At 38.6% G+C, this 23,719-nt stretch overlaps 1 protein-coding gene across 1 annotated transcript in view; it reads left to right on the top strand.

The window, feature by feature from the left end:
* The window catches only part of Gabra3 (gamma-aminobutyric acid type A receptor subunit alpha3), a 210,764-nt gene extending 188,932 nt beyond the window's left edge, over nt 1–21,832 (top strand). The window contains exons 9-10 of the mRNA XM_075957520.1: nt 2,131–2,342; nt 19,537–21,832. Coding sequence (XP_075813635.1) covers nt 2,131–2,342; nt 19,537–19,872 — 548 coding nt within the window. The 3' untranslated portion in view covers nt 19,873–21,832. The remainder of the gene's footprint in view (nt 1–2,130; nt 2,343–19,536) is intronic.
* Nucleotides 21,833–23,719: the final 1,887 nt, after the last annotated feature.

Genomic DNA, 23,719 nt, shown 5'->3' with positions numbered 1-23,719 from the left:
AGGTATTTATGAAGAGAAATGTAAGGATACTTACATAAATACTTAACACAATTTGTTTAGACATTTTATTATGTGTTGAATATTGGAAACATTCAGATGCCCATTTATAAATAAATAGATGAACAAATTAGGTTACACTAAAACTATGGACTCATCCTGAAATCAAGAAAATTACTCTCAAGATATATGAAACACGAATAAACCCAAACTATTACACCAAATGAATGTATCCAGACACAAATGAGCACATACTGGATGATAATGCCTGAAACTGGGTGTGGGGCTGAGAGTAAGGAGGGAGTGTAAGATTCATAAACGAATCTTGAGAAGTCATGTTGGTTCCCCTCATCATGCAGTTTAGTAGAACAGACACATCTTAACAAGGAAGTGTGCTAGAAGCACTGATAGGAAGCGAGGAGGTCAACCAGTTCTACCTTAGTCCTTAAATAAGAGCTTTCTGAACCAGTCTTAAAATAGAATCACTGTAAGACTGGCTCTCTTTTTAAAAGCCAAGACACTCTATGAAGTATATAGAATGCTTAATTGAGAGCCCCCACAACTCTGATCAGCTAAGAACTCTCCATAATGTAACGGGTCTAATTAAGTCTCAAGGGTTAAAGTTAAAAAACTCTCCATTGAGATAAGATACAGAGCATTTGTGCTACAGTACATTTGCTATAGACATTCTTAGGCAGACCATGCCCTTGCTCATAGCCATGAATGAAATGGTTTATTTCTCACATAAGGCTCTACTTCCTTTTCCTCAATTTAATTTTTCTGAGAACTTCATATATAAGTACCAAGTGTACATCACTCATACACTCCTTTCTTGGTATATTAGAGTTGGTGAGGTTCGAGTCTATTATCAGTTGTTTTGTTTATAAGTACTAACATTATAGCTTATCCTTGCATTGTTTAAGCTGTATTTTTGCAACTCAGCTCTGCTGCTAAGTTTCTGCAAAGGTCAACCTTTAGGGTCTTTATTGCAAATTCTTATCCAGTCTAGATTTTCATGTATACAGCATATGTGCAAGTAAGGAATTCAAGGGAGCCACACCAGAGAAGAGCTAATAGAGCCAGGGACTCCTTTTGTTGCCTTATTCTTTAGCATCCCACCCCATCAGCATTTCATTCTGTGCCCAACTTGATCCACGCACAGATTTCTCATCCTCCTCAGCTTTTCAACAAGCAGAATGAGATTATGATCATTTCTCCTTCAAATCTGATTGAGTTTGGGAATTTGAAAGTCCCAGATCATCTGATACTCACAGATGGGAGAAATAAGGCACAGAGGGATTAAAGGAATTACCAAGGTACAAAATGAGTGTCAGCCAAAAATGTTCTAGTTCTACCAAAGCTTACAAGATATAGCTCAGTTGCGACCTAGAACTGGAAGCAGCTACAGAAACATGTCCCATAGTAGTTTGTTTCCTTATCAGAAGAACATCACAATAACAAGAAGTAGGAACCAGACTGAACTCTGACCTATGCTCTGAATCATGGCCTCAGTTTCAGGCTTGTCAAACGAAAACTACCAGGGCTGAGAGAAAGGTGAGCAAAAGTAGGACATGAGGCAAACATTGATCTCCATCACTCTGGAGATGAAAAGACTTTTCTTGGGTCTCTACAGGCCTATCCTGGATATGAGGGAGTACATTTTTTCTTCTTGTTGGCTCACAGAAAGAACACTGAGATTCATCAGTAGGCTGATCATTATAGGAAGCTAATTTGGCTCAAAAATATGTCTTTCTAATTTAGAACTCCTCTTACAATAAAACAGGCTACTTATTCTTCAGCATAAATGCTTAGTCAGAGGCCAGGGGACAGCAATAGAGGTACCGCACTGAAGAATCTAATTCTTATGGCAGTTGGAATAAAGTGGTTCCTAGGTTGATCTATCTGGCCTTGACATTCTGTACAATTTACTTTAAAAACAGACTATTACTTGAAGCAAAGGGGAAGTATATTTTATTACAGAAAAATACATCAGGCTACTCCACAGACAACACAAGCTAAGGGGTCTACTGAGTGTGGTGAAACACTTCCTTTCAGGTGGGAAGTTGGTTACCCCATCAAGTACAATGCCAGTGTCTTTCAGTTGCAACTGGCTCTTGACTTTTCTCTCCTCAGGTGTCACCACTGTTCTCACTATGACCACCTTGAGTATCAGTGCCAGAAACTCCTTACCTAAAGTGGCATATGCGACGGCCATGGACTGGTTCATAGCCGTCTGTTATGCCTTTGTGTTTTCTGCACTGATTGAATTTGCTACTGTCAACTACTTCACCAAGCGGAGCTGGGCTTGGGAAGGCAAGAAGGTACCAGAAACCCTGGAGATGAAGGTGAGTTGCAGTAAAGGAAGGGCTGGAAAGCACTTCCTGTGAGATCTGGATTGGGACCAGAAGTGAACAGCCTGTAGCTCGCAGGAACTGAGCAGGGCTATGTGCTACTCACTGGGGTCATCAATCCAATTTTCAACAGGAGTGCTTCTGGCAATCTGGAGTTCAAATAGGAACTATGAAAAGAAGGCTAATAGCATATAGGGTTTATGTCTGGTTGTGCTGAGTCAAATATAAATGTGGTGTGCTAGGCTCTGGGGGCATTGATAGAGAGCTACCCAGAAGCTTGGAGTCTTATCTACATCTGAAGAATAGTCTCCAATACCACTTCTACCTCTCACTCTCTGATTCGCATTCCAGTCAAAATGAAATGAAATGCTCATCATTAATTCCAAGTCTTTGTGTAATTTTTATTCTCTACCTGAAGTGTTTTTTTTTCTTTTTGGTAAAGACCTACTCATTCTTCCAAACCCAACTAAAACATTACTTTCTCTGTAGAACCTATTAGGAACCATGAAGACAGATTTGGCTTTCTTGTATGTGAGTACTCTTGATATTAAAATAGTTTAGTTGTATTAAAAGTAATTATTTGCCTCCTTGCTAGGGCCTTGTCTTCATGTTGGCAAAGCAGCTGAATAAGAATGAAAGCTGAAGAAATGTTGGCTAGATAGGTAGATATATAGACAAGATAAGCTCACTGGATTAATAGGAATTGCCCATGATTCAGATCAAATATATCATCACTCAATATTTTGAGGAGTTTAGGTATCTAGACCTAAATTAAATTATATAGTATTCTTAAAAGAATTGGAAATATAATCTAAGAATCACCCTTCAAAGAATCATACAAAAGAGAAATGGTGTTGAAACCTTTTCAAGCTAGGGTAAAAGAAGTATTTCATAGAACAGAATGTTGAGTTCGCAATCTTTGAAGTAGACTATAATTACTTACTGAAACAGAACTTATTAACTTTGTTGTAAATGAAAAAAAATATATTTCCTCCATCTACTCTACCATAGGATTTTTGCTTATTTTATTGTTATAGTGTCTCTAGTTTTTTATCTTTATCCTTGCCATACATTGACTCTTCTATATATTGATTTGTCATTTATTATCTAAGAATGTTAACTTCATCTACAAACATAAGAAAATTGGTGTACTTATCCTACTTCACACACTCTCTTTTCTATTCCTTGTTCAACTTTGTACTAGTGATATTGAAGCCTTGTCAAATTTTACAATATTAATATCACCTTATGCAACCATAGTTCCTGTTGGTATTTAGTCATAGTTTTTACATTTAAATGTGATATTTTCTTAAATATAAATATACATATTTTCCTTTAATTTCTTAGTTATCCCAAAGCTATTGTATAAAAATATTTAAAAGTCTCTTTGGAACCATATTTTCTACTTTCTTGCATGTGCAAAATACCCATCAAATGTCTTTGTATTATACTTGTGGTGTTGTTAAGTTTGTAGTTCATATCTTCTTTCTCTAAGACATTATAGGATTCAATTGCTATTCTCGGTGCTGGCACTGAATACTATCCAGCAATAGAGCCAACTTGCAAATTTCTCATATCATAGAATACTTGGTCTTATGGTATAGGCTTCCATATAACTATATGCTTCATTTGTGAAATCTACTTGCTTTACACTACATGGTCTCATAACAAATTTCATTAGTGCTCTGAGAGTTTCATTCAATATGTTTTGAACATTTTCAGCCCCCTGTTAGTTCTCAAATCCACCTTCCCTTACTCATCCACCCAATATTTTTGTATCCTGTTTTTTTAACTTTTTTTTATTGAGAAAAGGAAAAAAAAAGTTTCCCCCTCCTCCCAGCCTCCCATTTCCCTCCCCCACTTCCCACCCTTCTCCCCCTCCCCCACTCCTCTCTCCCTCCCTCTCCAGTCCAAAGAGCAGTCAGGGTTCCCTGCCCTGTGGAAAGTCCAAGGTCCTCCCCCCTCCGTCCATGTCTAGGAAGGTAAACATCCAAACTGGCTAGGCTCCCACAAAGCCCGAACATGAAGTAGGATCAAAACCCGGTGCCATTGTCCTTGGCTTTTCATCAGCCCTCACTGTTTGCCATGTTCAGAGAGTCCGGTTTTAACCCGTGCTTTTTCAGTCACAGTCCAGCTGGCCTTGGTGAGCTCCCAGTAGATCAGCTCCACTGTCTCAGTGGGTGGGTGCACCCCTGGTGGTCCTGACTTCTTTGCTCATGTTCTCCCTCCTTCTTCTCCTCATTGGGACCTTGGGAGCTCAGTCCAGTGCTCCAGTGTGGGTCTCTGTCTCTATCTCCATCCATCACCAGATGAAGTTTCTATGGTGATATGCAAGATATTCGTCAGTATTGCTATAGGATAGGGTCATTTCAGGTTGCCTATCCTCAGCTGCCCAAGGAACTAACAAGGGACATCACCATGGGTTCCTGGGAGCCACTCTAGGGTCAAGTCTCTTGCCAACCCTAAGGTGGCTCCCTTAACTAAGAATTGTGCTTCCGTGCTCCCCTATCCAACCTTCCTTTATCCCAATCATCCTGTTTCCCCAAGTTCCCCGCATCCTCCCCTTCTCACTTTTCTCTCCCCATCTCCCCTTACCCCCAACCCACCCCACCCCCAAGATCCCACTTTCCTCCCCAGCAATTTTGTCTACTTTTCATAGGCAAGACGGTAACTATATGTTTTTCCTTGGGTTCACCTTCTTATTTAGCTTCTTTAGGTTCACTAACCCTTTAAGACCAATTTGTTCTGCCAAATACTCTCAGTTGTGTGGTCTCCTTCGAAATAGGAAAGGAAGGAATATTTTCAACTTCTTTTTATGAAGCCACTATTACCTGATGGAGGTGGGTCTTGTATCTATTTGTTGTTTTCATTGGTTAATTAATAAAGAAACTGCTTGGCCCTCTGATAGGGTAGAATTGAGATAGGCGGAATAAATAGAACAGAATGCTGGGAGAAAGAAGCTAAATCAGGAGTCACCATGATTCTCCCACTCCAGACAGATGCAGATTAAGATCTTCCCTGATAAGCCACCTCATGGGCTACACAGATTATTAGAAATGGGTTAGATCAATATATAAGAGCTAGCCAATAAGAGGCTGGAACTAATGGGCCAGGCAATGTTTAAAAGAATACAGTTTCCATATAATTATTTCAGGGCATAAGCTAGCCATGTGGGCGGCCAGATGCTGGGGACGGAGCCCTGCTGCTCTTACCACTACAATTACCCTGATTCTAAAACCGAAGATTCAATCAAAAAAAGGAAAACATTTTAGACCAAAAACTCTGGTGAACACTAATACAAGAAAAAACTCAATAAAATACTTAGGTATAGATGGACTTTCATTGTTCTGTCAGCTCTCAAATAATGATACAGAGACTTTTATTAACTATAAATCTTGACTTTAGCTTAGGCTTATTCTTGACTAGCTATTAAAGCTAAATTAACCCATTTATATTAATGTGTGTTCTGCCATGTGGCTCATTACCTCTCCTCAGTACTGCATGTATGATGTTTTGCTGGCAAATTTTCCACATCTTAGATTCTTCCCCCAAGTATCTCTTTCTTCCCAGACATCCCGCCTATCTTCTCCAGTCTGACTATTAGCCATTTAACTCTTTATTAAACCAATTACAAGGTACCTTAGATGGGTAAAGTAAAACAGAGACACATCTTCACAGTGTAAAAATGATTAATTATCCCACAAAATTTCTCCCCTTTCATCTAAAGAAGAAGGAAAGGTTTTAACTCTAACACAGTAAAATTATATACAATAAGAACAGTTATTAGGTAGGAATTACGATGTCCAGTCCATTTGTATTTGGCAACTCTGAAGTGTTTAAAGACTATGTATCTATCTAAAATACATGAGGCTAAGTAAAGCTTATTTATGTCTACATCTAAACCCTCCCTACAAGTTTGATTATTATATTGATTATTCTAAAATGTTTATAATAGTAACTTTCAAGGACTAGAACTTTATACTACAATTTTAAATGAATTGCATAGGTACAATACTTACAGTATGTTGTAACAAAAACAACCTTAAATTTTTATCAATATAAAAAATCCATACCAATGTAAAATATTTGAGACTAGTAGTAGCTTTTTAGTTTAAAAGTAGGTTCAATAAATTACCCTTTTATCCTATCATTTCTATATCCCCCCTTTTCACTAGATAGGAGAGAAAGAAGCATAGAGGAAAGAAAAAGAAAGAAAGAAATACCTTAATCAAAATTCCTTTGTTTAGTTTCCTCCCTAACCATGACCAATAACAACTTGTAACTTACGACAACCATTAAATAATGTTTAATTATTTAAATAATGACAAACATCTACAACCCACTGAACTACCCACTCCACCTCTTGGGAATATGGCCATCATGTTCCTAAAATTACTCCCTGTTTTTTGCGGGTGATAGCATTTCTAGGGGACCTGAGAAAATGGGGATCATGGTCAAGTCCTGGGAGAGCTAGCTGTATTATTTGTTGTCTAGTCTCTATGTGATGGGAAAGTACAGGGATTATCTGAAGTCCTGACTAGAGTAGTCCGTGAAGCTAGAAAATGTCAGTTATCAGCTGAGATGCTAGCTTCTCATTATCTTCATTGGTTTCTTGTCCTTTATTTCTGAAAACATACAAACTTTTAAATGTATCATATATATACATATATATATATATATGCATTAACACAAGTATAAAATACAGGGTATGTACAAATCAGCTTTCTGTTCTATGTTTGAACAGGTAAAAAATATCTGTCAACTTTTTAAGTTCATTTGGACTGCATAATCAAACTGTAATATAAATCTCCATCCACGCCATATGAAAAGATGGCATGTAATAATCAATCATAAGCTGTAGTATGGAGGCCGTTTGTTTATTTTTTGGCTGCCCATACTCTTGAAGTAACCACACAGAAGCTGTATCAATTAAATCACTGCTTGACCAATTACTTAAGCATATTGCTAGCTAGCTCTTACATCTAGAATTAACCCATTTCCATTATTTTATATATTACCACAAGGATTGTGGCCTACCATCAAGGATTCAACATGTCTTTCTCTGGCAGTGGCTCCTTGGTTTCTTGCTGACTCCACCTCATTTCTCCCAGCATTCAGTTTAGTTTTCCCCACCTACCTTTACTCTACCCTATCACTGGCCTACACATTTTCTTTATTAACCAATGATATTCACAGCATACAGAGGGGAATCCCACATCACCTCCCTTTTTCTGTTTAAACAAAAAGAAAGGCTTTAACTTTAACATAGTAAAATTACATATAACAAAGCAGATATCAAGAATTACAGTTACAATATTTATATCTAGTTTATCTTTATCATAACTAAGGAAAGCTATAACCATAAATTCTTCAACTCCATCAAAGACTCCATAAGGATATAATATTACCTAAATAAACAGGAAGTACATTGTGAGCAACTTCTAAAATTCTAGAATTGACAGAGACATCTTGCTGCCTGGACAGTCACCCATAGTTCTTCTTTATTGTTGGGGCATCCACTCGTTAGCCATCAGGCCCATAATATTTAGCAGACTTTTCCACGAAGCAGGAAATTTCAAAGACAGGTCTGCTTATATTGGCAGTTTGTCAGTAACTTTCTTCTGTGGCCTACAGAATGTCTGAAAGACACTTTCACGAAGCAGGAACCCCAAAAGATTATCTCCCCTTTAGGCAAGTTCAGCAGTCATTTTTCTTTTATCCAGTTTTTACAGCATACCATGAAGCAGTCCAGGAAGTCCAGGCAAGAGAAGTTTCTTGCCCAAATGGCTAACAAACTCTCTGAGGAAACTCTCTAATGCCCGTCTTCCTCTTGAAGTAATTGGTACTGCCAGGAGCAGATGAGTCTCATTGTCATGAAAAGTCCTAACCTATTAAAACATTTTAAGTGCCAAATTCTGTAGTCTTTGAAAGGTTTGAAAAATACCTATCCATCTGAAATGTATCTCTGTACATCTATAAAATCTAAATAAAATGACTACAAGCTTGACTATTGTGATGATTCTCTATTAACCTATATTTCTACACATTACATTTTTAAATGAGCTGCACAAACACACTATTTTAATCAAGATCAGAAATAGATATTCACAGTATAGTAGAATTGACTTTAAATTTGTATTGATAAGCCAAGATCCATACCAATGCCAAGTATTACTCTATATTATCATATTCCCCTTTAAATGTAAACAAAATTTATAAACAATATTTGGGAATTTGGATGTAGTTCTCTCCCAAAATAACCACACAGAAACTCTATTAATTAAATCTCTACTTGGCCAATTACTTAAGCATATTGCTAACTAGCTCTTACATCTAGAATTAACCTATCTCCATTATTTTAAATTTTACCACGAGGCTCGTGGCCTACCAGCAAGGTTCCAGCATTTGTCTCTGACAGTGACTCCATGGGTTCTCTGTGACTCTGCTTCCTTTCTCCCAGCATTCAGTTTTGTTTTCCCCACATCGCTTTACTCTACCTTATCACAGGCCCTACACTTGGATATACATGCCTCTATGTTGCATGTCAGTTGTAGTTGGACTTTGTTTGGACCGCGAGTTCCCAACTAATGACACAGAGACCTCTTATTAACTATAAAAGCTTGGCTTTAGCATAAGCTTGTTCCCAACTAGCTCTTACAAATTAAATTAACCTGTTATATTAATCTATATTTGGCCATGTGGCTTATTACCTCTCATTAGAATGAAACATCCCACTTCCTCTGCCTCTTACTGGTAAAAAACCCTGCCTCTCAGATTCCCTCCCCCATGTCCCTCCCTCTAGAAGTCCCACCTATCTTCTCCTGCCTATCTATTGGCCATTTATTAAACCAATAAGAAGGTGCCTTAGGCAGGTGATATAAAACAGAGACACATCTTCACAGTGTACACAAAGATCATCCCACAACACTTATATACCTAATTTAAATAATTCCAAAAGATGTATACTGTGTTTAGGTGAGCATCATTCCAGTGATTCAGAGATAGTTCAACATATGTAACTCAGTAAATGTAATCTACCACTTAAATAAACTAAAGGACAGAAACAATATGATGATATTATTAGATTCAGAAAAAGCCTTTGACAAAAATCCAACATCCATAATGATAAAAGTCCTAAAGAGACTATGGATACAGGAGATGTATCTCAACACAGGATAGACATACAGGAAGCCCTCACCCAACATCATCATAATGGGAGAAAACATCAAATAATTTCCACTAAAACAATAGTGCTCACATTCCTTACTCCTGTTCAACATTGCTAGAGCAATAAGACAAGTGAAGGAGATTAAGGGAAAATGAGAAATTAAAATGGGAAATTCAAAGTATCTTTATTTTCAGATGATTTAGTTTTACATGTAAAATCCCTAAAGACTCCACCAGAAAACTCTTATGACTGAGAAAAAAATTCAGCAAAATAGATGGATACAAAATTAGCAAACATTTTCTTCAGCAGCTGTCAATTCTTGGCCTTTAACGTGTAAGGATAGCTTTGAGATCATAGATTTGTTCTGTTCTTTCCTTAGAAGTAGTAATTATATATACTATAGAGATTTCTGTTATCTTCTATATTTACCATTTATTCTCTAATAATTTTAACTCATTATTTTTAATTTAATTTTATTGCCATTTTCTCAAGCCTATTTTCTGCATCTCTCATCATTTTCAACAATTCCTATTCAGTTTCATTTTTGTGGTATCTTCTTCAATCACTTATATACCTTACCTTTGGAGACAGGGTCTCTAATGAATGAGGGGTTTACCAATTTGGCTATATTTACTGGCCAGTAAGGTCTAATAATCTCCTTTCTCTATCTCTTCAGTGCTGGGATTACAGACACTTGATTCTCTGGCTTTTTACATGGATTTTGGAGATAAAACTCAGGTCCTCATGTTTACATAGCAGCTAGTTCACTAACTGCGCCATCCCCCAGCCTGAATTGTCTTACATTTATTTCATGATTGTTTGTAACTTGTTTTCAGGCCTTGCATGTTTCTCTTGTGTATTCTCCAACAATCTTTATTGCTCATATTCCTTCCTCTTGCAGCACATTTTGAATCAGTTATTACTTTAAGTTGCAATAGAGCAATTCTTTACTACCTATTACGTGTGGAAACATCCTTTTAGGAAGTGACTCAGAGGATGATTAGGACAAGGGTGAGCACTTGAAAGTTAATTGTAGTCATTATAATTTGAACATCATTTTCTGTCTATACAAATTCTCCTAGGTAGTACTACTTGTAATATTTCTGCTAAGTAGCAATTTTCCTCTTGCTCACTGAAAAGTTCTCTCTCTCTCTATATATATATATATAGATGTGTGTGTGTCTCTGTGTGTGTGTGTACCCCCGTGTGCCCATTTGGGACTATACCCTTAATTTTCCATTCTTTGTGATTATGTAGTGATCAAACTTAATACTAGGCCGGACGGTGGTGGTGCACTCCTTTAATCCCAGCACTTGTGAGGCAGGGGCAGGAGGATCTCTGTGAGTTCTAGGCCAGCCTGGTTTACAAGAACTAGTTCCAGGACAGGCTCCAAAACTACAGAGAAACCCTGTCTCAAAAAAAAGAAAACTTAATCCTAGGATATTATTACTACCAATATAAAACTGATTATGTATAAAGATAAGGGTAACTTGTTTCTCCTCATGGGCTATAATAGCCACTTGTTGAAATTCTATTTTTGGCCAAAACCCTAAAGCAACAGATATTTTAAATGTCTTCACCTCCCTGATTTTCAGGGAATTTTGGTATCAAGGTTATAAAATTCCAGTTTTATAATAGATAAAGCTCGTGATTATAACTCTGTGGTAGAATGTTTGCTCATCTTGAACATCAAGGTCCTAAGTTTGAAGTTCAGCTCTACAAATAGAAAAATAAAATGAAACAAATCTCTAAAAGGTTTTATTGTTTTTGATTGGTTCCAAGTCTGATAAGCAAAACTTTCCAGAATGTACTGTAAAATAGATATTTTCAGAGAAATTCAATTCAGGAACTGATATAGTTTAAGTTCACTAAGGAAAAATTATGCAAAATTGACCTCTAATAAATGTTTAATGAGCTGATAGAACAGGAAATGTTGTAGAGTTTATCAAGATACCTTATTAAATTTAAAAGTAATTTTATTTTTATCTTATGTGTGTAACTGTTTTGCCTTCATGTATGTAAGTATACTATTGCATGCAGTACTCCCCAGAGACCAGGAGAGATCCCCTGTGATCACATCTCCTGTGATTAGAATTGTGAGCTATATTTTGGGTGCTGAGACTTGAACATATGTTTTCTTCAAGAAAATCAAGTTGTCTGAACTGCTGAGCCATTGCTTCAGCTTCATTGATTAACTTTTTATTACATTCTATAAAACACTTTAAGTAGTATGTTTTAACTGATATAACTGGTTGACCGACTGAAGTAAAATATAATTCATCAATGAACTGATATTGATCTAACCTAAACAGAGACTCCTGGGGATAAACCTCAATATGTTGTCCATTGAAACTCAAACGAAGACATACAAGGTAGGAGATTCAAATACATATGGTTGTTAAGAGATGGTTAACTTTTGAAATAATCAGAAGAATGTATGAAGTTTGAAAGGTCAGGCTAAAATTAAGACACTAAAAGCAAAGGTAAATTCAATTCTAAGAATTAGTTCTTGCACATGGAAGTTTAAAAAATTGGTTCTGAGTTAAAATGCACACACACACACACACACACACACACACACACACACACACACACACACACACACCATGCTCCTGGCCTTTTTCCTGGATTGGAATATTGTTGTGTTGCCCAGGCTGACATTAAGCTACTTACTCAAATCTCCAAAGTAGGTAGAATTTCTGGCATGTATCATTAACTCAGTTTTGCAATCTCACTTTAAATTACCATTAATTCTTCTCGGTCCATAGTTATACCTTCATTGACCCTTTGTGATCACAATTCTTCCCTGAACTTTGGTTGTTCAGATCTTTTCAGAGTTTGTTTTCTCTTATTCAGCTCTTGGATCACCTTCTTAAAGACCCTTTTTTTTTTTCTAGCTACACTGCACTGATCCGTCTTATGTGCTTCAACTCTAGTTGTGCTTGTTTGATTACATTCCTACTACATGTTCCTTTCAGTAGAATGGGAACCTGAGGGCACAGACGTGTTTTAATGTTCACTGCAGCATCCCTAGCAGGCACCAGAGAACTTGCCTTATAACAGACAATTTTGAAATATTTAGTAATTCAATAACATGAAGTCTTTCAAAATCTGATATCTCTATTTTTGTTTCTTCATTCAGGATAGTTATAATAATGTGTGATTACAGTCACTTATCAGCACCCATGAACTCCCTAGTCACTTTAGTACAAGGTAGATTTTTGTTTTTGTTTTTGCTGAAAAAATGTAGCTATTGCTAGGTTAGTGAAGGTTATGAGCTTATATACTTCTGTTGGCCCTTATATAATTCTGTTGGTCCTTCAAGCAGTATACAGGCCTTCTCTGTTTTAATATTCAGTTTTATTTCTTGTATGATTGAATTTAAATATTTTTCAAGATTTATTTCATTTTTGATCATGTGTGTGTTTGTGTTTATACACATATGTGTATGCTTCTGGTGAAGGCCTGCATTGCAGAGGGTGTTGGTTCCCCCAAAGCTGCTTGACGTGAGTTCTGGGCACTGAACTTGTGTCTTTTGCATGCATAGTTAGCCTTCTTAACCACTGAGCCATACCTTTAGCTTCTTAATTTGAATTTATATATATATATATAATTCATATATATATGAAGGTTTTATTTTTATTTATTTTTTTATTTCACATAACAACCTCAGTTTTTCCTTCCTCTCTTCTCCTGTCCCTACCTCCCCCCATCCACTCCTCAGAAGGTGTAAGGCTTCCCTTGGGGAGTCAACAATGTCTGGCATGCCAAGTTGAGGTAGGACCAAACGCCTTCACCCCTGTATCAAGGCTGAGCATGGTATCCCATTATAGGGAATGGAATCCAAAGAGCCAGTTCATGTACCCGGAATGAGTCCTGGTTCCACTGCCAGGGATTCCCCCAAGAGATCAAACCACAGAACTGTCACCCACATCCAGAGGGCCTAGTTTGGTCCTATGCAGGTTCCCCCAGCTCTCAGTTCAGAGTCCTTAAGCTCCCATTAGCTCAGGTCAGCTGTCTCTGTGGTTTTCCCCATCATGATCTTGACCCCTGCCCTTGTTCATATGATTCCTCCTCCCTCTCTACTACTGAACTCGCTCAGTCCAGTGCTTGGCTGTGGATCACTGCATTTGTTTCCTTCCATCAGTTACCGGTGTAGGTTCTATGATGACAATTAGGGTAGTCACTAATCTGATTATAGGGGAAGAGGCCAGTTCAGGCATCTTCTCCACTATTGTTGGGAGTCTTATCTGGGGTCATCCTTATGGATTCCTGGGACTTTCCCTAGCACCTGGATTCTCTCTTCTCTCTAACCCTATAATGGCTCCCTCTATCAAGACATCTCTTTCATTGTGCTCTCTCTCTCTCTCTCTCTCTCTCTCTCTCTCTCTCTCTCTCTCTCTCTCTCTCTCTGTGTGTGTGTGTGTGTGTGTGTGTGTTCCTCCCCCAACTCAGTCATCGTGATCCCTTATGTACCCATCCTCTCTCTTCTATCCCCTCCCAGTTTACCCATGAGATCTTAAATATTTCTGCTTCCAGGGACCTTTAAAGTATGTCCCTCTTAGGGTCCTCCTTTTCACCCTAGCTTCTCTGGGGCTGTGGATTGTAGCCTGGTTATCCTTTGCTTTATGTCTATTCACTTATGCATGGGACCGTGTTTGTCTTTCTGGGTCTGGTTTACCTCACTCAGGATAATTTTTTTCTAGTTCCATCCATTTGTCTGCAAATTTCATGATGCCATTGTTTTTTTCCACTGAATAATACTCCACTGTGTAAATTTACCACATTTTTTTTTATCCATTCTTTGGTCGAGGGGCATTTAGGTTGTTTCCAGGTTCTGGCTATTACAAATAATGCTGCTATGAACATAGTGAGCACATGTCTTTGTGGTAGGATTGTATATCCTTTGGGAATATGCACAAGTGGTATTGCTGAGTCTTCAGGTAGGTTGATCCCCAGTTTTCTGAAAAACTGCTATACTGATTTTCAAAGTGGCTGTCCAAGTTTGCATTCCTACCAGCAGTGCAGGAGTGTTCCCCTTACTCCACCTCCTCTCCATAATAAGCTGTCATCAGTGTTTTTGATTTTAGCCATTCTGACGGGTATAAGATGGTACCTCAGAGTTGGTTTGATTTATATTTTCCTGGTGGCTAAGGGTATTCAGTAATTCCTTAAATTTTTTTTTTGCCATTTGATTTTCTTCTGTTGACTCTTTCTTTTACTGTCATTCCAGGGAGTATGGAAGCCTTCATATGAAGTTCACCTCAATATTTATCTTTTTCTCTTCTCCTCAAAACACTAGTAGTATCTGAATTTCTTTCATTTTTTTCCTTCTAATCTGTAACTTGAACCTGGATATGTATAGTTTAGATAACTCCCATTCTTTGAGGAAGCTGGCCTTCCATCTGCATATTCTTTCCTTTATATAGGCTTAACTGATCCCTATAAGTTGATTTGCCTTCCTCTTTCATTTTTTACCTCATTTTATGAAACAGAATCTCTCACTGGCCCTCCCTAGGCATTACCAATTCAACTGGACTGTCTGGCCAGCAAGCCCTAGGGAATGCCCTGCCTGTCCTCCCAGCACTAGGATTTCAATCTCGTTTGTGAACATGGATGTTAGCAGGGTTAACTCTGGTCTCAATGAACTATTTCCCCATCCCCAAATTGTCTTTTTTCTGACTTTTCTGAGATTAAGGTCTTTCATTCATTTTATAATTTTTCATATTCATTTACAAATGTATTGTGTAAAGTAACTATCATAAGCAACATAGTATATATAGTTAAAATTAGGTAGTCCAAACTGCAGCAATATGATTCATTTAATTATTTAGATAAATGCAGATGTATGTCCTAGTTAAGTCACAGTTTTAGGTTGCAGCCCAGCACTGAAGGACAGTAGGGGGACAAAATTCTGAAGCTGCCAGTCACATCCCATCCACAGTTAAGAGCAGAGACAAATGAATGCATGCATACCTACTGCTCAGTTCATTTAGGACCCAAGCTCAGAGAATGGTGTCCACCCACTTTTAGTGTGAGTGTTACCATATCAACTAACTCAACCAAGATAGTCACCCACAGATGGCCCATGGAGTAACCTGTTGTAGAAAAATCTCTCACTTAAGATTGTCTTCCCAAGCCAGATTGTGCCAAGTTGACAATTGAAATTAACTGTCACATACAGATATATGAAATTTAAATTATGGTAAAATGTTGTATTTTTGTTTTTTAGTAATGAAATTTTTTTTGACAATTTCATATATGTATACAATGCATTCTGATTACTCTCACCCTACTTGTTCCTATCTCCTTCCCGTCTAGATATTTTTAAACAATTGAGTGTGCAATTCAAGAATGATCAGCACAATTACAGTTAATCTCCAGAATACTTTTCATCTCCAAGACTTAGAATTCTCTCATTAAAAGGCAACTTCTCTGCATCCTGCTGTAGGCTGTAACATTCAATTTCATTTCATTTTTAGGCAATGTAGGTAGAAATATAGTGGTGATTAAAATATGTTATGTTGAAAATGATGAGAGAAACCATAAGGTAATTTTACTTTACTACTTAAATAATCTGTGATTAAATCACCTGCTGCTTCTCGTCACCTACAGAACATAAAGTGGGTGTGGATGCAAAGAAAGTGTTGACCCAAGTGATTGTTTCAAAGACCTAGTCATAATCAGCTTATAAGATGACATCCAAAAGCTTTTTTAGCAAAGTCAGTGTAAAGTTTTCTTCACTTTCTTTCTAGCTTTTTGTTTTGCTTTGCTTGTTTTTTTCTTTTGTCTATCCATGGGGAAAAATGGCTAAGCAAGTTAATAAGCAGGCAAAGAAATAAAGCACTATTTTATTTAATGGCAAAGGCATTTAGCAGTGGGACTCTATTCACACAATGACTTTGCTAATTATAAGTGAGCCTGGTGTAGTATTTAAAGTATTTAGAAGGTTCTTAGAAGGCATTGAGTTCTGCTTGTAACAATGCAGCTATAATCTTCCAACAAAGAAGAAAAGTATTGCTTTTCAAATGTCTTATTAGTCAGACTGTTTATTAACTTAAATGAACACCCCTTTATCTTGCACACTCTCTCACCCCTCATTTCCCACACTCCCTGCCCCTGACTAAGAATACTGGTGTCAACATAGGCAGGCAGAGTGTGGTATACAAGGTCTTTCAATATTTGACATTTTCTTTTTTCAATTAATTAATTTATATTTATTTTAATCCTGACCAAAGCCTCCCCTCCCTTATCTCCTCCCACTCCCTCTGCCCACCAACCCTCCTTATTCTTTCAGGGAAGGTCAGGTCTCCCATGAGCATCAACAAAGCGTGGCATATCAAGATACCATAAGACCGAGTACATCCCCCTGTATTCAGGCTGGACAAGGCAATCCAGCACGAGGAACCGATTCCCATGAGCCAGGCTAGTCTTCTGTGTGGATTTTGCTCTGATGTCCCTGAACTCCCTGACTCCTACAATCTCTCCTTCCTGTCCTCAGCAGGATTCCTCTGAGCACAATGAGTGGCCAAGAGTCTTCCCCTTCACTGGAATAAAGGCTCTTTGCCTATAATAGAGTAGTCACAGGATAGCGCAAAGATCTGGCCTTTTCTTTCTGTACCTTCAGTTCTTATACCGTGTTTGTTGTGCTCACTGTGATTCAGTTAACAATTGTCATGCCCCAACAGTGTTCTGCACCTGTGCACTGGCCTTTGCTGCATTATCATTTGCTGACTCCTGCCTGCTCAACTTTTTAAAAAATGTATTTTACATACTGGCCACAGTTTACCCTTCCTCCTCTCCTCCAAGTCCCTCCCCCTTTGTTTTCACCTTCAAATCTACTCCTCCTCTGTTTTCTGTTCAGGAGAGGGAATACTTCCCATGGATATCAATGAAACATGGCATATCAAATTGCAACAAGACTAAGCACCTCTCTATATACTAAGGTTGGCTAAGGTGACCCAGTATGAGGAGTAGGGTCCCAAAAGTCAGTAAAAGAGTCAGAGACAGCCCCTGTTCCCACTGTTAGGAGTCCCACAAGAGGACCATTTTTAATTTTTTTTCTTGTTCAGTTGTTAATATTCACACTGGAAACCTCATAGCCTTCCTTGAATTGCCTTTTCCACACTTGCAGGTACACTGATAACACTTTACTCAAAACAGTTAGGACCCAGGTTACACATTATGACAATCATGTGTTCACAGCTCTCTTTGACAATAGGCTGTGAGTACCTAGGAGAAAGGGAATGAAGTATAACTTCTAACCTTCCTACTTCACTCCAAATAGCTATTGTATGTTTTGGCATTGTTTATATTCAATAAATGTACAAAGGCAATTATTTGGATCAGGAAGGTAAATGGTGCTGTGATCTAATGTCAGAAAGATAAAAATGATGAGAATTCTGGGGAAGTAAGAAAAAGAAGATGAGGAGAAAGAAGCAACAGAAGAGGGCAGGAGCAGAAAAACCTAGTAAGGAAACAGGTAAGGCACTGGGAGAGTGAGGAAGTTAATTCCAGCTTCTGAGAAGCATCAAGAGAGAGATTGAGGTGTCTGAAGAAGAACTGGAGGGAAGACGTTAGAAGAGTTTTTGCACCCTGGACTAGGCCACTGCCTTGGGCTGCAGTTATGAGCTAGCGAACTCCTTTGCTCTCCGTGCCATACAGCCACTCTATTCCAATCGGGACCTAAACACTGGCAACCTCGATGTAGCACCAGAAGGGGGGGTAGGAGGGAGAACTTTTGACTGTGTTTTGGGGATAGCTTATGTTTGGGGGGAGGGGGGAGCTTCCAAACGGCAATGTCCTAGCAATCTTGCCACTGTCTTTACTTTCGCTATGTGTGAAGAGGTCATTTCTTCAGCTCTGTGGGGAGGGTGTGGCTCCTACTAGCTGCCTGGTAAGAGTGGAAAACCTTTGTACACCCCCTCCTTTGCTAAGCACCTTTATAGTGCATGAAGGCAGCATGCTGTTGTGATCGTGCATGGAAATATTCCATAGCGTTTATTATTATCTTTAAGACGGAATGACTTTGCAGATTCACCAAGCTCTCTTCTTCACAGGAAGTGTGCCCCTTGATGGCCGCAGCCTTTTTGGAGTTTTTCCCTCGGGTAACCAAGAGTACCTTGTGCTAGAGAAAGCAGCATGGGGTGTCTATGGACAAAAGTCAGGAACTCAGATTGGTAGTATGTGTTCTGCCACTTAATCTGAGGCTTACTAACATATTAAGTGTGAATAATGTCACCTACTTCATAGGTTTATTGTGAAGGATGAAATCATGCAATATAGAAAATCTCACTCTTCCTTGCAATTCCCACTGCATTCTCTCTTCTGATCCTCTCAATAATCTGCTAGCTATTTTTACCTTCAGTTCACAAATGAAGAAACTGAAGCTCACAAAGGAGGAATGATTTATCCAAAGACACATAGCCAGATTTTTTCAGTTTTCTTTCTGTTGCTGTGATAAAACACTGGCTATAAACAACTAAGAAAAGGGTTGGTTTGGTTTATACTTCCAGTTCACAGTCCATCATTGAGGGGAGCTGGGGCAGGAACTCAAGCAAGAACTTGAAGCAGAAGCTATGAAGGAATGCTGCTTGCTGGCCAATCTGAAGGCCCATGCTTAGATAACTTTCTTATATAGTCTAGTACCACCTGCCTAAAGAATAGTGATGCCCACAGTGATCTAGACCTATCTACATCAATGAACAATCAAAACAGGTCCCCACAGACATGTCCTAAAAAACAACCCTGATGCGGGCAATCCTTCGATTAAGGCTCCATTCTCAGGTGACTTAAGACTGTGCCAAGGTGACAACTGGGGCTGACTAGGATAGTTAAAATGGTGCATTCTGGTTTTCTGTTTTCAAAATAGTATCCCTTTGTACAAACCTACTACTTAGCAGGTTCATTAATGTCCTTCATGGCTCTTCCTCCCTGAAGTTCCCAAATGTACTTTGTATAATGAATTCATCATCTACTGTTTGTTTTGTTCTCCCCCTCCCCTCTCTTTTATGGCTCTAGAAGAAAACACCAGCAGCCCCAACAAAGAAAACAAGCACCACTTTCAACATCGTGGGAACCACCTATCCTATGAACCTGACCAAGGATGCTGAGTTCCCCACCATCTCCAAGGGTGCTGCTCCAAGTGCTTCTTCAACTCCAACAGTCGTTGCTTCGCCCAAGGCCACTTATGTGCAGGAGAGCCCTGCTGAGACCAAGACCTACAACAGTGTCAGCAAGGTTGACAAAATTTCCCGCATCATCTTTCCTGTGCTCTTTGCTATATTCAATCTTGTCTATTGGGCTACATATGTGAACCGGGAATCAGCTATCAAGGGCATGATCCGCAAACAGTAGATAATAGTGGTGGCACAGTATACCCCATGAAGCATCCAAACACCCAAAACCTGGGGCTCCCTTCATGTGTTTCATGATTCTTCTTTTTAACCCTGTTCCAAGCTGAGTGTAATTGCTTTCTCAGTTCATATTATGAGCCTCAATGAAAATGTAACAACAGAAAAATGACTTGTCCTTTGAACATTGCTTGGATTGGGCCAAACACTGCCATTTGTCCAGTTGCTCATTTTAGTATGCCAGTCTTCCCCAGCTGAGGGCATTGCATGTGTTTAATTTTACTCTGCCCAATAATGAAGGAACAGGAGACTCTTACTTCTTCTAGTGGAAATCTTGGCTTTGTGGGGTTCAAGGTATTGAGATCCCGGAACATATTAACCTGGTTGCATAGGATGATTATGACGCACTATGGTGTTAGGCCCAGATATCCCATTTAATCTTATCAATCTGGCCCCTTTTATGCCCCCAGCAGAGCCTACTAGACATATGAACTGGTAGAATGGGAAGAAAGAATCCTATCAAACTTCTGATATGACCCCTAAATTAGCAATTAGTGGAAACAATTGAGGATCACCTGTGTCAAACATGTATAATAAAAAAGAGAACTAGCTGGATCATTCAAGCATTAAAAGTGAGCTCTATTCCAGTTTCAACAAGTCCCTCAGGAAAGTAACACCTTAATATAAGTCTTCTTCAGGAAAGTTCCCTTGCCTAAGTAACACCGAGCTCATTATAGTCAGCTGAGTATTGCTTACTTTGGATCAATGGCTGCCTGGAAACTCTTCTGGAAAAAAAGAACAAACATTTTGAAGTTAAATTAAAAATGTACACATACACACAAGATGATCGAGATTGAATGCCTATATAAAAATTAGTCAAAGATGGGGAACCTAAGAAACTCAAGTCCCTGGCAAGGCAATTCGTCAAACAATAGATGGAATGTGATGGCTGGTAGTGGTTAAACACTGAAATCTGCCTCAAAAGAAATGGCCACAAGCAGGGGAAAGCCAACTTCTTACTTCCATATTGTACATATCGTGCTCCTCTTCCAGACACAGGCACTCTGCTTCCATTATGTCCAGGACTTCTTACCTACTTTGGATGCCGACTGCAATGAGGGGTGAATTGCAGATTCACACAAATATCTCTACTTATTTTGAGCCAGTTAAATTATTAACTTTATTACCGATTTTATAATGTAGTAGAGGCCATTTGATCTCATTTTGTTCTTAAACGTAAGCAAAAAGGACAGACATAAACACAATTTTTATAAGGTAGTCCCAGAAGTTTGAATAATTTGCCTGGACTTCTTATAAATGTCTTTAATAAATAAATATCCTACACCCATTCCCAAGGGCCAAAATGAAGGAATAACTGAGAAGCGAGGTTCATTCTTACCTTAGAATGAGCACAGCTACAGTAAGCCCTCTGGGTCATGAAGACAGTTTGACATTATAAAGGTCTTTAGGAAGGTAACAATGCATTACCCAAAAAGATCACTTCACTTCTAGAAGTAATGACTTGAAGGAATGAGACTGTTTAATACAACAGCCCCAGCTACTTTGAATCTGAATAGCTCAACTAGTCCACAGTATCCAGAAGGTCCAAGGTAAAGCCATAAGTAGAATCTCTGCACACCCACTGAACAAAGCTCCTAAGGGGTGTGTGGTTAGCTGCTCGTTGCCTTTTCACCCATATTTCCCTTATCCCCTGCTTCCTCGCCATTGCTGGGATGATGCATGCCAGTCCCATTATGCTTAAGACTGTGTCTGTAGGTACATTTGTGACTAGAAGAGTATTGTCTTGTGGATGTGTAGGGATGGGAGGTGGGTGGGGGGCTGTTAATGATCGTCTTAAGGAATTTAGAATGAAAGCTTGACCTTTGCCTCTCTGTAGAAATTGTGTTTCTAAATGCTTTGGTGCAATGTTTAGTGGCTGTTTATTAAATTCTTTATGAATTGTACTTGTGCTGGAATAATTTCATTCATTAGTCTTATACACAGTGTTTACTACATTCTTGACTTTGATGCCCACTCTGGTACCCTAAACTTTCCACTTCTTAACACCACCAGAAAATAGTATCTCCGAAGCATGGGATCAGTTATAGTGATCTAGAATGGATCCTGTATGAAAACATAGCTTTGAATGACTCCTTACTCAACATGAAAGGAAAGAAAATGTATTTTCATTACAGTTCTGGATATGTTTCCCTTTCCAGCGAGTCTGTTTTCATTTGACAATATTACAAGTAAGGTGATAGAAAGCATCTGACTGGTTAAGCCATATTTTAGGGTATTAATGCCGCCTTTGTTTTTCATAGTGTTCTCAAAAATCTTAGAGGTAATCTCAAGAGATGTACTTGAGAAATTTACTTGGTCCCTGGAATGGGAAAAATATTCTTCAGAGAGTGTTACACACACACACACACACACACACACACACACACACATACACACACACACACATTATTCTCCAAAATGAAAGAAGGGCTTGAGTGGTCTGACCACAGATACTCATTTAGCTGAATGGTCATGTGATAGAAGCTATTGCTACACTAATCCCTTTGTCCAGGTCCATGCATTTCAATCACCTCATAGTAATATGCAGAAATGCCAGAACCAGCCATGTTTATAAAATTCCTCCACATAATATTTAAGTCTTATTGTTTCGTTAAGAATCTGAAATCATTTTGCCTCTGAAAAATATTTACTTAGTCTTCGGGGAATCACCAGCTGTTACACTCCTGGTTTCTGGGACCAGTAAACCTATGTTTGAATATTTTATGGTTTTATGGTACAAAAAAAACAGTGTGTAGTGTGTGTGTGTGTGTGTGTGTGTGTGTGTGTGTGTGTTGGGGGTGGGGAAGAAGAACCGAAAAGGGAGAAAGATAGAAAAGTAGAAAGAGAATAAAAGGAAAAGGAAAGAAGAAGGGAAGAATATCCCCAGAGCTTTGAGTGTACCAGGGTAAAAGTACCTTCTAGCATGTGGTAGGCGCACAATAAATGTTTACTGAATAAGCAAATAGTAATCTAGATCAGAACTACATGGTAGGGTTGGGTAAGGTAGATGCTTTCTCCATGATCAGTAGATGCCAACGGGGACAAGCAAATATAATGTGCAGCCTTCTGAAGCAACTCTGAGAACATTCCAGTGCCAATAAGCATGCACTGTTTCAAACCACTTTAAATAGCTTTTTTTCCTAATTAAATCACTGTTTGTTCATGCCTGCTTTTAAATGTGGAGGTCTCATTAATAATCCATTAGTTCCTCTTCCTAGAGACCTACAGACAGGTAAGAAGACATGACTGAGTAGCAGACCCCTCTGAAACCACAGGCATACCTGCTGACTCCTTCAGAGTCTGGGCTTGTATAGCAGACACCCTAGAACACAGACTCCTTGTAAAAGGTCCAGCAAGAAGTAAAAGTAACAGGGAGGGTACAGAAAGAAATAATCTGGGGACATTCTATCAGTAGGGTCCCAGAACTCGAGGCATGCCTCTCTCCAGCTTCAGTGGCTTCTAGTTACATAACTTTCTTTCACCCAGCAAGTCAATGATGTGCCCATATACTACAGTGAGGCTAAAGATGCCTGCACTTCTTAAAAAAACTGCTTTCTGGGCCTTCTGCCTTGTATTGTCCCTTAAATTTTAAGTGTTTAAAGTATAAAATATAATGTTGTGGTAAACATACACAGTGAAATGATTATCATTATCAAGCCTACATTTGGGGCTTTATGCTTGAGCTATGTTTTTGTCTTTGTTTCTTTTGTGATACAATGACAAAATGCTCTTACAAAGGCAACTCAAGGGAGGGTTAGCTTTAGATCCAGCTCATGGTTCAGTGTACACCG

Source organism: Microtus pennsylvanicus, chromosome X (genome assembly GCF_037038515.1).
Source record: "Microtus pennsylvanicus isolate mMicPen1 chromosome X, mMicPen1.hap1, whole genome shotgun sequence".
Taxonomy (NCBI): domain Eukaryota; kingdom Metazoa; phylum Chordata; class Mammalia; order Rodentia; family Cricetidae; genus Microtus; species Microtus pennsylvanicus.
The sequence above is the reverse complement of the archived record's forward strand: the minus strand, read 5'-3'. Positions and strand labels throughout refer to the sequence as shown.